General features: G+C 38.7%; 1 protein-coding gene across 1 annotated transcript in view; it reads left to right on the forward strand.

Annotated features, from left to right (window-relative positions):
• The window catches only part of MICU1 (mitochondrial calcium uptake 1), a 209,022-nt gene that overhangs the window by 30,893 nt on the left and 162,741 nt on the right, over positions 1–15,388 (forward strand). The window contains exon 3 of the mRNA XM_075534108.1: positions 11,190–11,352. Within this exon, the coding sequence (XP_075390223.1) occupies positions 11,190–11,352 (163 nt within the window). The remainder of the gene's footprint in view (positions 1–11,189; positions 11,353–15,388) is intronic.

Below are 15,388 nucleotides of genomic sequence, written 5' to 3' on the forward strand. Positions count from 1 at the left end.
TGTGTCACGTTGGCTAGGCCATGATGCTCAGCGTTTTGACAGTTATGTAATTGCACGTTATGTAATGATGCCGTCATCCTTGGTTTTGTGATTTGATGTGTTTACCCTTTTGCATAACACTGATTTTCATATAACAACTTGGTCTTTGGAACCTAACTATGTGGATTAGTGAGGAGTGGGTCTATTTTTATTTTGCAGTCTTTACAGCCTAACTCATTGTCTTTTCCATAATGAGCCTTCAGTGATTGTTTGCTGTATTGAACAAGAGGAATTGTGTGTTAATTCAGAATAGGACTGCATCACTAAAAGGGAAGTTGATAAATATATCCTTATATTACTAGGAATTTCAGCTTAGCTTTCTTTGCGTTCCTCTTTTGTCTGCATTGTAAAGCTGAGTTAGAGACTGAACATAAAATAGGATTTGCCAAGGTTGGCATATTAGTTAATAACTTCCTCACTTCTATAATCCATATGGCCTTGAAGTGGTTGTTTCCCTAAAATGCAATTTAAGGAAATTTGAAATATATTAGTAGCAAAATATATTAATGTTTTATAGTTTTTTTAAGAGACTTCCAGAGAAGCTTAAAGTTTATAGACAAAATACTGATTTGTAAGTTAGAGAACAATGGTCAAGAAAATGATCTTGAATAAAAAAAACAAAGAAAATGGTAAAGAGGAAAGTTAATGACAGATGTAAAATAGAAAGGAAAAACAGATTGATGGCAATAGGAAAAACATTTAATTTACCTGTAGGTGAAATAGTTGTAGACATGCACATAAAATCAGACTAGTCTGTTAAATCATACCAAAGCAGAGTAGTTACCAAGGAAGAAACTGATAGTATCTTTTTCATTAGACTGAGGTTGTTGAAGAAAATGAAAGAAAAACTCTGTTTTCATTTTCCTCTCTCCTATTTCCACTCTTAGTCTCAGGAATTTTGCTTAGCATCTTATTTAGTAATAACTAAAATCTTAATCTTCAAGCATATCAAGAAAAAAATTCTCAAGGTGTACTCTGTGTTAGTTCAGGTAGACCAGAGAAACAAATCCATAGAAACTCATGTGTGTAAGAGAGAGTTTCATATAAAGGGTAATTGTACATTAAGAAAGCATTCCAACCCAGTCCAGTCTAAACTAAGCCCATAAAGTCCTATATTAACCCATATGTCTAATACCATTCTATAAAGTCCTCTTCAGACTCATGAAACACATACAATGGCGCTGAATGCTGGACGATTTCAGGCCAGTGGGTAGACAGTCTTTGGATCCAGTGGTGTTGTAGGATCTCAGCACTGGCAGGGGTCTCCATGTGGCTTCTCCAATTCCCAGGGCACAGGGTCTATTAGCATTAGTGCTGTGTGGCTTGTCAGTAGAGAGTCTCTCAGGGAGTGAGCAGAGAGAGAGAGGTGTCTCCCGCCTCCAAGGAGGAAAATCCAGGAGTTCCCAGAATTCTCAGGAGAAGGCCAGGCCCACACAGAGGCCTCATTGGCTGTGATCCGATTGACAGACTAGACTCCACCCCTTCACTCTTAATCCTCTCAAGTCCCAAATTGACACCAGATTATATAGCTACCAAATACTCTAAATAAATAATTTTCATTTTCTGTATTTAACAGTTAAAAGTAGGAGCCCTGGTAGTGTAATGGTTATACACTGGGCTGCTGACTGCAAGGTCAGCCATTCAAAATTACCAGCTGCTCCGCAGGAGAAAGTCAGACAGGATTTTCTACTCCTGTGAAAAGTTAGTCTTGGAAATCCACAGGAGCCATTCTACCCTGCCCTTTAGGGTCTCTATGAGTTGAAAGAGACTTAAGAGCAGTAGGTAGGTAAAGAGTTTTTAGTATGCATTTTTCTTCAGTATTAAAGTATTATAAATATTCAAAGATCTTTGGTGGTTGATGAAATAAACTGGAAAGCAAAAACTGAATGCTCATATAGGGTGTTTTGCTTTGTGCTTGAAAAAGTAGTAAAATAGTTGCTTGTTTAGTCTGTACCTCAAAATAAGTACAGTAGTCTGTGAAAGTTTAAATCCTCTAAGTTTGAAGAACATTCAGCCTTACTTAGGCTATTAAAATCTTTGTTACATTACTTAATATCTTCAGAGTGTTTTTTTTTTCACCACAGAGTTAATGCTTACAGTGGTAGAAGCTATTAGCTTGATGTTTGAAGGGAGTCCTGGTTGTGTAGTGGGCTATCATTTGGGCTATTGACCACATGGTCAGCAGTTCGAGCACACCAACTACTCCATGGGAGAAAGGTGAAGCTTTCTGCTCCTGTAAAGATTTGCAGCCTCAGAAACTGCCTCAGGGAGTTCTATTCTGTTCTATAGGGTTGTTATGATTTGGGATATACTCAATGCTAGTGACTTTGCTTTGTTGTGTTTTTATGGTTGTCTTTGAAGTATGTTGATTATTGTTTTGAGGCAACCTCCATGGAACCATATTCAGATATAATTTGATCATCTCATTTAATGAATACTCTACATACATATAAAATCTATTTATATACAGAAGTATGCCATATTTAAATGATATTTTGAGTTATAAATCTGTTATAACTAATACATGTAAATATTTTATTTACTATTGTACAATTTGAAAGTCAATTAAGCTATATGTCACAGTCTAGTCATAAATGTGATCTAAATCATTTACTCTACTGTCAGCCTTTGAACTTTTGACATTTTGGGCTCCATGAAAGGGGGAACTGATTACAAGGAGCCACATGTGACCTCTTCCCTGGGAGAGGGACAGCAGAGAAGGGGGGAAGGGAGACCCCGAATAGGGCAAGATATGACAAAATAACGAGGTATAAATTACCAAGGGCATATGAGGGAGGGGGGAAAGGGGAGGGAGGGGGGGGAAAAAAAGAGGACCTGATGCAAGGGGCTTAAGTGGAGAGCAAATGCCTTGAGAATGATTGGGGCAGGGAATGTATGGATGTGCTTTATACAATTGATGTATGTATATGTATGGATTGTGGTAAGAGTTGTTGGAGTCCCTAATAAAATGTAAAAGAAGAAAAGAGAAAAAAATGATTAGGGCAAAGACTGTACAGATGTGCTTTATACAATTGATGTATGTATATGTATGAACTGTGAAAAGAATTGTATCAGCCCCAATAAATTGTTAAAAAAAATATTTTGTTGTGGAAGGGCTGTACTGCTTAGCAGCATCCCTGGCTCATAGCACCCATTAGTGATGGTGACCCAAAAAGTCTCCAGTCATTACCAATTGCACCCTCCAAAACCCCCAAACCACTCATTAACTCAAAGCGACCCTATAAGACAGAGAAGAACTACCCCTGTAGTTTCCTGGAGTGTAACTCTTTATAAAAGTAGAACGCTTCATCTTTCTCCCTCAGAGACAGTGGTTTCACTGCTGACCTTGTGGTTGGCAGCCAATGCATGAGTCACTGTGCCACTCGGGCTCCTCCGTAAATGTGCCCCGGAGACTCACTGATTGATCTATGCCACGAGGAAATTCAAAATCATTGTTGTTGGATTATTAGCCTCTCATGGAAAGCACTCTGTGATCTGCTTTCCTTTGTAGACCATCGTGAATAAAAGAAAAAGTTTATGTTAGGATGTCATAAATTATGTGCCACAGATATTTAATAAAAAATTAATTACCATCTAATTTTCAATATTGGCCCTTCTAGAAAGTGCTTCAGTAGCCCTGGTGCCATAGTGGTTCCGCTTTGGGCTGTTAACTGCAAGGTCACCAGTTTGAAGGTTGCTAGTCTTGGAACCCACGGGAAATTCTCCTTTGTCCTTTAGGGTCGCTACGAGTCAGCATGGATGCATGGCTGTAAGTTTTTCAGAGGAGGTGTTTTGGCCTCGTGCCACATATTATGATAGCAATTATATTGTTGAGCTGTTGCCTCAGATCACGTTTTTAGACTACTTGGACTACAAATTTCAGAAGTAATGTTGAATTATAATAATAAACATACCTTTAATGTACTGGAATTAAGTGACAGTGGCATCAGTATTTTATTACATAATATCGCATTGGCTAATAGTGGGTTTGGGCTAATAATCTAAGAAATTCTCTTGTACTCCTCGTTTGCTTATAATTTTATGAGGAATGGATACTGGATTTTCTCAGAAGCCCTTTAAGCATCTGTGATGTAATTTTATACATTTTCCCCTTTAGTTGGTTCATGTAATACATTTTTGATTACCTTTCTTAGTGCTTCTGTAATAAGATATAGCTCAAGTGAGCAACTTTAATGAACCTACATTTTCTCCTCTCAGTTTAGGAAGTTCAGAATGTAAACTCAGGGCACTGGCTGAGGAAGTCTTTTCCCCTGCTGACCTTGAGGGCATGGCCTTGTCTTTATGCAGCTTCTCTTTCAGGATTCCTTGACAATATTTATGTTGTGTGACATCTATCTTTTTTTAAAATCATTTTACTGGGGGCCCTTATAGCTCTTAATAATAATCCATACATCATTTTGTCAAGCACATTTGTATATATGTTGCCATCATCCTTTTCAAAACATTTTTTCTACTTGAGCCCTTGATATCAGCTCCTCATTTTCTTCCCTCCCTCCCCACTCCCACCTTCATGAACCCTTGATAAATTATAAATTATTATTATTTTCATATCTCACATGGTCCAGTGTGTTAGACAGGGTTCTATAGATAAACAAAACCAGAATGGTAATAGTTTTATATACATTTATACATATATATATATATATAACATAAGAAATAAAGTTAATTAAATTATAAAGCAGTACAAATGGCTCAGTGCAACTCACTCCGGTGAGACTATTGTGAGACACTGGCAGGCCTTCATGTCTTGAGGACCACCGGGTAGTCCTCTGTAGAGCAATTCAGACTATCTGGGCATAGGCAACAAATAGCAAGGCAGGTCACCAACAGTCAGCCAGATGACAAGGTCCGACAGTCCCCAGCTCAAGAGATGTAAATTCCAGTGGTGTGGCGAAGCAGGTCTTGAAGGAACCACAAATTACAGCGGCACAGTCCATGGGTTAGGTGTCCCACTGGTAGTGTAGCTTGCAAATTGAGGCAAAGAACAAGCAAGGTAGCTGCACATTGGTCCAATGATCAAAGAGTAAGAGACAAGAAAGGTGAGGCTTGCTGAGCTATTTATCTCTCCACCTCCAATTTATCCCACATGTGTTTATCAGCCAGGTTGGCAAAATAAACTTAACTACCTCATCCACTGTCTCCCTTCACCCATGTTTCTGTTTTTGCCACGCTGGGTGGGGGGGGGTGGGGGGGGGTTGTGGCATCTGTCTTTTATCTTAGTAAATTTTTTTATTTTAAAGATCAAGTGTGTTGCTCTTTGACAATTTAAATAAATACAAATTTCAAAGTAGTTATTAAATTTTTAAAATTATATAATATGAGGGATACCCCCTAAAAAAACAGGAACAAAGCTCCACTGGGCACAGCTTTTGTAGTACACATTTTCCCCCTAGGTGAGCATCAAGCATTTTGCACTGAGTTAGTTAGTGCACCCAGTGGCATCACCTGGGAAGGTTCTCTCTGGTCATGGTGAATTTTTGTAAAAGCAGTTTTACTCAAATCTTGTTTTTTGTGATGGCCAATTGAAGAGAACAGCATGTGGCTGTGAAATTTTGTTTCCTGCTCAGGAAAAATGCTGCAGAAACTGTTGTGATGGTGAACACAGCTTACAAGGACAGCGCTATGGGTAAAACTCAAGTGTAGGATTGGTTTTCTTATTTCACATAAGGTTAAATGTTGATTGATAGCAAACCTCGTCTGGACATCTGTCAACCTCTGGAATGGATGAAAACATTAACAAAATTCATGTACTTGTGCTCGAAGACCAATGATGAGCCATTGGAGAGATGGGGAAGTTATGTGGACTACCTTGGAGTTTGGTTCAGTGAATTATAATGGAAGATTTGGGAATGAGAAGTTCACTGCCCAATTTGTGCCTCATGTTCTGACTGACCAGGAAAAAGAGTGTCAACTGGAAACATGCCATGCTTTGAAAGAACAGCTCTGAAACGACCCAGACTTTTCCCCCAAGGTTATTACTGGTGACGAGACATGGTGCGATTTTTACTACCTCAAAAGCAAACATCAGTCAAGCCAGTGGAAGGCGCCATCATCACCTCACCCCAAAAAGATATTCAAGTGAAATCAAAGATAGGACAGTGCTCATTTGTTTTTTTATGTGAAGGGGCATAGTGCATTTGGAGTTAATTCCACCAGATCAGACTGTTAATCAAGCTTTCTATTTAGAGGTTCTGAAAAGGTAGTGTAACAGTGTGTGACAAAAAAGCCTGATTTTGCCACCACAGTGCACCTGCTCACGTAACCATCTCATTGCACCAGTTTTGGGGCAGAAAACAGCATGCCTTTCTTGCCCCATGTGCCTTATTCACCTGACCTTGCTCCATGTGACTTTTTGTTTCTGTGATTAAAGAGGGACATGAAAGGACAGCGATTTGATGGCATAGAAGACGTGAAGAAAAAAATGAGGGAGGTGTCGTCAACCTTCCAAACAGATGAGTTTGAAAAATGTTTCCAAGAATAAAATGGCATATTTAACAAATGTATTTAACAAGTGTAATGGAGAATACTTTGAAGGTGATAAGGTTTTTTTTCATAAAAATATTTAAATACATGGCTTTGAAAAGATATTTCTGTTTTTGGGGGTATCCCTTTGTATAATCATTATGCTTAAAGACCTTTTCTGTAAATTTTATCATTTTCAGCATTCCTGGGTCTTGTTCTCGGTTAGCCTATGTGGGTTTAGCTATTTTACTTGACTCTCCTCTTTCAGTAGTCATCATCTTTTTTTAAAAAATGTTCTCTTTAAAAGTTTTATTAGCACATAATCCACATATCATAAAATCTAATAATTCAATCATATCAAGAATTGTACAATAATTACAACAATCAGTTTCAGAACATTTTCTTCTTTCTTGTACATATTGTTATTAGCTCCCCTTTTTTCGCCAACTACCCCTGCCAAACCCCCAAGAAACCATTAATCCAGTTGCTCTCTATAGATTTATCTAGTCTGGGTTTCATTTACCAAAAAACAGCAACAGCAAAACCCTAACCATTGCAAAGTAAAACAGATGAAAAACACCTCAATCAGAGTATAACATTAAAAACTTGAACAAACTTAAATTAGGTCAAAAAGGAGATCCTATGATAAGGTGTTATATTTTATTCTATATCTATAATAACCCCCTCTCCATTGCACTCAGCATGACAACAAGGCTGTCCATATCCCTGCTCTCTCATCAGAGGGAATTCTCCAGGGGCTTAATCCACATTTATTTACCCTTGATGTTTTTAAAACTGAAGTAACCTTAAAATGGGTCAAATAGGACAGCAAATGACAAGGTACTATACCTCCCATAATAGATTGTTACCCAGCTCTACCTATAATCAGTTTTGTAGTGCTTTTTGTCTGATAGTAATGCTGCTCATGTCCCTCGACCAGGGTCAGAGGGAGTCCACGAAAGGTTTAATCTAACCAACATGTGGACCCTGCAAGTGGATATTGGGCACCCACTGTCATCCTGCTGCAAACCAGATGGTCACAACTTAAGCTGATACCCTTCCCTCCTTCAGATTTAGATTATATTATTTACAATCCTTTGATCACACAGACTGATGTCCTTCTTCCATGTCGTTTTAGTTGACACCTCACATAGATGGTTGCTTGTTTGAAGACAAGCCTTTAAGACCCCAAAAAGAAAAAAAAGACACCAGAAGATACTCTTCCTGACAGGCGGGCATCATCTAGTTTCTTCACCATATTTTGCTATAGCACCCATATCTTCAGTGACCTCTTTATGAAGGCAAACATCAAGCAGGACCTTGTGATAAGAATTAATTGTTCTTAGATTGGGGCTAGAATTAAGTGCCAACCCCACATCCATTCCTATACCTCTGGTTTTTATATGCCTCTCGTTCATTGTTATTTTCTGTTAGAGAACATTTCAATCATCTCCCTGAGGCATAAGATAATTCTATTGAGAGTGCCATTAAGGTAGCCAATAGTATAGAATTTAAAACAAAATTGAGAAAAGGAAATTATACAAGCATAGGTTGGCTACAAACTGCAATACATGAATTGTTGACTTGTACAGATTAAACTCTTAAGGGACTGGACACTATTTACACGATGGGGGTTGGTGATAGGCAAAACTTTCAATAATATTCATTTACAGTGGCAGAATCGTGCCTAAATACATATCATAATAAAGCAAGGAGGGCATTAAAATAGTATATGGTTGTCCTGGCCCCCCATTCAGTGGACACCCTCAAGTCAAGTGATCTGAACCCAAATCCAGACCCCGGTTCTGTAGCTGTGGGATAGCAGCCATCTGCTTTTCCTCACAGCAGCGAGTTCCAGACTTATGTCCGAGTGCTATGGGTAAGTCTGAGCTTAGGCGGGTTTCCACATCAAATCCTTTTGGTGTTAGTTCACTGTCTTTTAGATACACAAGGCCCTTAAGAGAATAATACAATGATGTGAACCAGTGTATCACTTGGGCAAGACTGCAAGGGAATTTGAACTAAGGCCAAAGGTTACTTGTGAATCAAGTTTGAAAGACTTAAATCAATGTGGTGTTTACTTATTGCTTTATAAAAAAATGTGTTTTTAGCTTTTTTTTGACAAAATGAGCAATAGTTTTGTTTACAAATTTTAAAATGTCTTTGTCTTTAGAAAATATTATTTGCAAGTAAACAAAGTAGAGAATATTGATTTAAATTGTTTTTGAGTACTTACTTGAGTATACATTAAGAACTTTATATCTTTCAGTACCTTAATCTCAGAATACCTTTTCTTTTTCTCTTTTTTACTCTATTTTTTATTTTATAAATATATACTTTATTTATTTATTTAAAATGATTTTATTGGGGGCTCATGCAACTCTTATCACAATCCATATATACATCCATTGTGTCAAGCACATTTGTATATTTGTTACCCTCATTATTCTCAAAACATTTGCTTTCCACTTGAGCCCTTGGTATCAGCTCCCCATTATTTCCCCTCTTTCCCTGTTACCCTCTCCCTCATGACCCTTGATAATTTATAAATTATTATTATTATTTTGTCATGTCTTCCACTGCCTGACGTCTCCCTTCACCCACTTTTCTGTTGTCCATCCCCCAGGGAGGAGATTATATGTAGATCCTTGTAATCGGTTTGAGAATACTTTTCTAACTACTTATCTGGTAAACATAGAAGAGGACTTTTATTGATGTTTCTTTATTAGTTACAGAGAAAAAACATCGTATGTTTTCTCTGTAAGGCAGTGGTTTATAACATACTCTGGAAACTCAAAAGAAAAAGTATAGGATCTAGTCTTCAGTTAATTACCTTACTCATTAGGGTGAACCATATCATACTGCTAATATTTGACATTATTAATCATTTTAGAGGGGGCTGTTACAGATAACAATCCATAATTGTTATAATTCAGTTGTATTAAGCACACTTATGATGATGTTGCTATCATCATTTCCAAAACATTTTCTTTCTTCTTGAGCCCTTAGTGTCAGCTTCTCTTCTTTACCCTCCCTCCTGAATCCTTGATCGATTATATATTATCATTGTCACTTCGTATCTTATACTGCCTCTTGTGTTCTTTCATCCACATTCTATTATTCATCCCCTTGGGGGGCGTGTTATATATCCAACCTTGTGATCAGTTCCTCCTTTCTCGCCTGACCCCCATTCTCCCCTTCCCTTCATATATTGATTTTGTTAATGCTTTCTACATGTTTATAGATCTTTTCCACAGTGGCCAGAGTAATATAGTTAATATAGTTAGTGCTCATAAAATATTAGTTGATTTTTCCTTTTTAAAAAAATTAATCATTTTATTGGGGTCTTTACAGCTCTTATAACAATCCATACATCAATTGTATCAAACACATTTGTTTTCAAATCATTTTCTTTCTGCTTGAGCCCTTGGTATTAGCTCCTCCTTTTCCTTTCCTCCCTTCCCAGGCTCTCCCACCCTCGCGGACCACTGATAAATGATAAATTGTTATTATTTTCATATCTTACACTGTCCACTGTCTCCCTTCGCCCATGTTTCTGTTGTTCGTCCTCCTCAGGGGTATGCGTGTTTATGTCAATCATTATAGTCGGTTCCCCATTTCTCCCCCTTCTGTCCTCACCTCCCCCCTACCCTCATGGCATCATTACTCCCATTACTGTACCTGAGGGGTTTATCTTCCCTGGATTCCATACCCCGGTCCAGCCAGATCTGTAAGGTAGAACTGGGTCATGATAGTGGGGGGGTGGGTGGAGGGGCATTAAAGAAGTAGAAGAATGTTGTGTGTTTCCTCGGTGCTGTGCTGCACCCTGGCTCGCCCCTTCCTTGTGACCCTTCTGTGAGGGGATGTCCAAATGCCCACAGATGGGTGCTTTGGGTCTCCACTCCGACCCCCATCATTGACATCAATGTAATTTTTTTATTTTGGATTTTTTTATATCTGATACTTGACCCCGTAGACACCTCATGATCACACAGGCAGGTGTGCTTCTTCCATGTGGGCTTGGTTGCTTCCCTGCTACATGGCTGCTTGTTTAACTTCAAGCCTTTCAATCAAGAATGCTGGGTTATTAAAACAAAGTATTCTTGTGTTTAGGGAGGCCATGAGTAGAGGCCCAAAGTTCATTTCGCTATCTTAGTACCTAACATATAAATATATGTACATTGACCTATATCTCTATCATTACAAATTAAAATATTTATATATATACACGTGCCTATACCTATACCTCTATAAATGCTTTTTGCCTCCTGGTTTTTACCTCTACTTCCTTTCACCTTTCTCCTGTCCCACTATTATGTTCATCCACTATTTGGCTCTCAGTAATTCTTCTAGGGTACTTTGCACTTGATCAAACCCCACCAGGCATTTTACGCCCTCCTTGCTATCAATTTTAGATTTTTTGTTCTTCCCTTGTCCCTGAGTTTGTCATCTCCCCACTTCCCCTCCTCGCCCATGTCCCCTTGGAACCACCAGTCCTGTTGTTTTGTCCTCGGGATTGTTTATCCTGCCTATCTCATATAAATAGACATAGAATGAAAGAGAAGAAAAGAAGCAAAACAAAAACAAACAAACAAATTGTGGATTTCTTTTCTAAAGTACCCAGACTGACACAATGATTAATTTAGATTTCTTCTTTGCACCTGCAGGGCCCAAGCAGAATCTCAGCCATCAGTGAACAACCTAAAGACTGAAGGGAAGAATGATGGTGAAGGAGAAGTTTATCACCATGAAAAAAAGGCCGCAGATACTAGTCTTGAGCCTTATTCAGAAGAGAAGAAGAAGAAACGTTCTGGATTCAGAGACAGAAAGGTATGGGACAAAGCTTACAGGTTAATCAGAACAATAGTTAATTCTTAAATAGAATGATATCATGTAGTCTCTTTTAGCATGTATTTCAGATTCACGTTTAATTTATTCACATCTTTGCTCTTTTTCAACATAGTATGAACCATAACTTCTGTTGGAATGTGACGCTAAGGGGGGAAGTAGTTAAAAGGATTTAGAATGAATAACCAAGATTAACATATTCTTTCTTAATTCTAACTACCTAAGGAAACTTCTTTTCTCTATCTTCATGATGCTAATTATTGTATATGTCGAGTCTTTGTAGTTTTTCTTATTATGATGCCTATTTGTAAAGGGAGAATAAAATCTCTTTGGAGATATACGTATTGCCACAAACTAAAACACTTTGAGGTCAGGGCAGCATACATTTCAAATGGCTGTTTGTCAGTCTGGGGACTTTAGAGAAACAAATCACAGAGACTGATGTATAAGAGAGAGTTTTATATAAAGGTTAAGTGCACATCAAGAAAACATCCCAACCCAGAGCTTCCCAAGCCTATAAGTCCAACACCAATCCACAAAGTCCTCCTCCATCTCACAAAACACACACTATCACTCCAGCTGCAGGAGGAAAGCCGAGTCAGTGAATGTGTAAGCATCTCAGTGCTGGCAGGGGTCTCCACACGGCTGCTCCAGCATCCAGGGCTGCATTGGGTAGGTCCATGTGGCTTCTCCTTGGGGATGTCTTGCAGGAAATGAGACTTGCTAGCTAAAGCAGGGAACTGGCTAAGGCCGCTGCACCCTGGTCCAACCATCACAAAGCAAGAGATCCGAGAACTAGAAAGACAAGGCTTACTGAGCCATTTATCCCTCCGCCCTTCAATTAACCCCACATGTGTTATCGGCCAGGTTGGCACAATAAACTAACTAATTCAGACCGCCAACATTTAAAAAACCTCATTTTCTTGAGGGCTCTTACAGCTCTTATCACAGTTCATACATACATACATTGTGTTGGGCACATTTGTACGTAGATTGTCATCCTCATTTTCAAAACAAACATTTTCTTTTTACTTGAGCTCTTGGTATCAGCTCCTCCTTTTTTTGACTGTCAACATTTTATGTCATTAACACAATGTACTTTTATATAGTAGCTTAATGTCAGAAAAACCTCACTTCTACTGTGATGGTATCTGTGATATTTGACATTTGCATTCAGAAAATACAAGAGATGAAAAATCAAAAGAATGCGATTTTTTAAAATTTTTATTTTTTTTTAACAATTTATTGGGGCTCATACAATTCTTTTCACAGTTCATACATATACATACATCAATTGTATAAAGCACATCTGTACAGTCTTTGCCCTAATCATTTTTTTCTCTTTTCTTCTTTTACATTTTATTAGGGACTCAAACAACTCTTACCACAATCCATACATATACATACATCAATTGTATAAAGCACATCCATACATTCCCTGCCCCAATCATTCTCAAGGCATTTGCTCTCCACTTAAGCCCCTTGCATCAGGTCCTCTTTTTTTTCCCCCCTCCCTCCCCATTCCCCCCTCCCTCATATGCCCTTGATAATTTATACCTCGTTATTTTGTCATATCTTGCCCTATCCGGAGTCTCCCTTCCCCCCAGGATGCGATTTTTTTAAAGACAGCTTTACACTATTAAGGTTAAAATTCAGGGGTTTGCCTTCAGTTTCTAAACTCTTAACCTTGCAAGGTCATTGGCATTATTTCTGTGGTGGCTGTTTATATTTGTAAGAAGTCCTTGGAGGAATTTGGACCCTCTTTCTCGTTTTATCTTCTGGAATGATGTTACTAAATATGTATGCCTTTCCCCAGCTCCATAACTGATTGAGATGCCTTTGAACAACAGTTGTGAATCTCATCAAGTTAGTTAGTCATTGAGTGTCCTGGTGTTTTCACAAAGATACATATATGTTCTTTTGACCTAAGTGAATTAAAAGGAAATTCAACTTTTACTTTGTGAGTAGTTTTATTTACAACTTTGCATCTTATGGACTGGAGCTAAAATAATCCAAAGTTAAATATTGGATTGTGAGCCTACTTCATCTGTTCATATCTTCTGCCCGGTCGTTGGCCATGGCTCATACTTCACAGGAAAATAAAGCTCTCAGTGTAATACTTGCTTTCTACTTCTGATTGATACAAAAGAAATCTCTGTATGAAATAATTTCTCCCACTAGTCTCAGAAGGAGACTCTTACCTGCTCAGGGCTTGTTGTCCAACTTGACAATCCCATCCTTTTTCCTCCAGAACGTTGCTTCATCACCTGTTCATTCTCCCTTCTGTGTTTTCAAAGCCCCCTTTCAGGACACCCGTTTCATATAGCCTATATTTATAGATGTTCTATTTTAAAAGATTCTTCTTTTTATTCTTAGAGAAACCACGTGTTTACTCATGTATTTCCCCCTTAACTACGGTCCCTCTCACCATTTTCCCCTGGATCTCCACAGCTGTCTGTTGCATCTTCATCTTTTCCTTTGTGTGTTTGCCGAGGGTGAGGGGCTTGTTCTCTTCTTCTTGTTGTGTAATTCTTCACAGATTCCAAAAAGCAGAGCTCTATAAGAAGCATTCTTGTCACTCAGCTCTGTCGGATGTCAACATTTTGCTATGTTTGCTTCTGATGGGGAAATTATACATATAATTATCTGTACATACACACAGCTCAAACTTTATGTGTACTCCTCCCCAAGCCCCTTCCTTTCCCTTCCTCCTCAGGTAAAGCACTGTCCTGCATTGCTACTGTTTTTTTTTTTCTTAAACTCATTTTATTGGGGGCTCATACACTCTTATCACAATCCATACATTCATCCATTGTGTCAAGCACATTTGTAGATGTTTCCCTCATCATTCTCAAAACATTTGCTTTCTACTTGAGCCCTTGGTATCAGCTCCTCATTTTTCCCCTCCCTCACAAACCCTTGATGATTTATAAATTGTTATTATTTTGTCATGTCTTATACTGTCCGACATCTCCCCTCACCCACTTTTCTTTTGTCCATCCCTTAGGGAGGAGGTTATATGTAGATCCTTGTAATCAGTTCTCCCTTTCTACCCCACCTTCCCTCCACCTTCCTGGTATCGCCACTCTCACCACTGGTCCTGAAGGGATCATGTGTCCTGGATTCCCTGTGTTTCCATTTCCTGTCTGTACCAGTGTATATCCTCTGGTCTAGCTAGATTTGTAAGATAGAACTGGGATCATGATAATGGGGGTGGGGTGGTGGGGGCAAGGAAGCCTTTAAGATCTAGAGGAAAATTTTATGTTTCATTGTTGCTACACTGCACCCAGACTGGCTGGTCTCCTCCTGGCAACCCTTATGTAAGGGGATGTCCAATTACTTACAGAACAGGTTTGGGTCCCCACTCTGTACTCCCCCTCATTCACAATGATATGATTTTTTTGTTCTTTGATGCCTGATACCTGATCTGATCCCTTTGACACCTCGTGATCACACAGGCTGGTGTGCTTCTTCCATGTGGGCTTTGTTGCTTCTGAGCTAGAGGGCCACTTGTTTATCTTCAAGCCTTTAAGACCCCAGATGCTATATCTTTTGAGAGTCGGGCTCCATCAGCTTTCTTCACCACATTTGCTTATGCACCCGCTTTGTCTTCATGGATCATGTTCATGGAATTCCAGTTTAATAGAATAAAGTGTTCTTGTACTGAGGGAGTACTTTAGTAGAGGCCCAATGTCCATCTGCTACCTTAATACTAAACCTACAAATATATGCACATTAGATCTATTTCCCCATCCTCATATATTAATGTATTTGCATATGTACATATTTTTAGCTAAATCTCTATAAATGCCCTTTGTCACCTAGTTCTTTTCTCTATTTCCTTTTACTTTCCTCTTGTCCCACTATCATGCTCAGCCTTCATTTGGGTTTCAGTAATTCCTCTCGGTTACATTGCCCTTGATCATTCCCTACCAGGCCTCTTACATCCTCCTCACCACTGATTTTGGATTATTTGTTGTTCCCTTGTACCTGGGTTTGTTAACACCACTTCCTTTCC

Source organism: Tenrec ecaudatus, chromosome 16 (assembly GCF_050624435.1).
Source record: "Tenrec ecaudatus isolate mTenEca1 chromosome 16, mTenEca1.hap1, whole genome shotgun sequence".
Classification (NCBI taxonomy): Eukaryota; Metazoa; Chordata; class Mammalia; order Afrosoricida; family Tenrecidae; genus Tenrec; species Tenrec ecaudatus.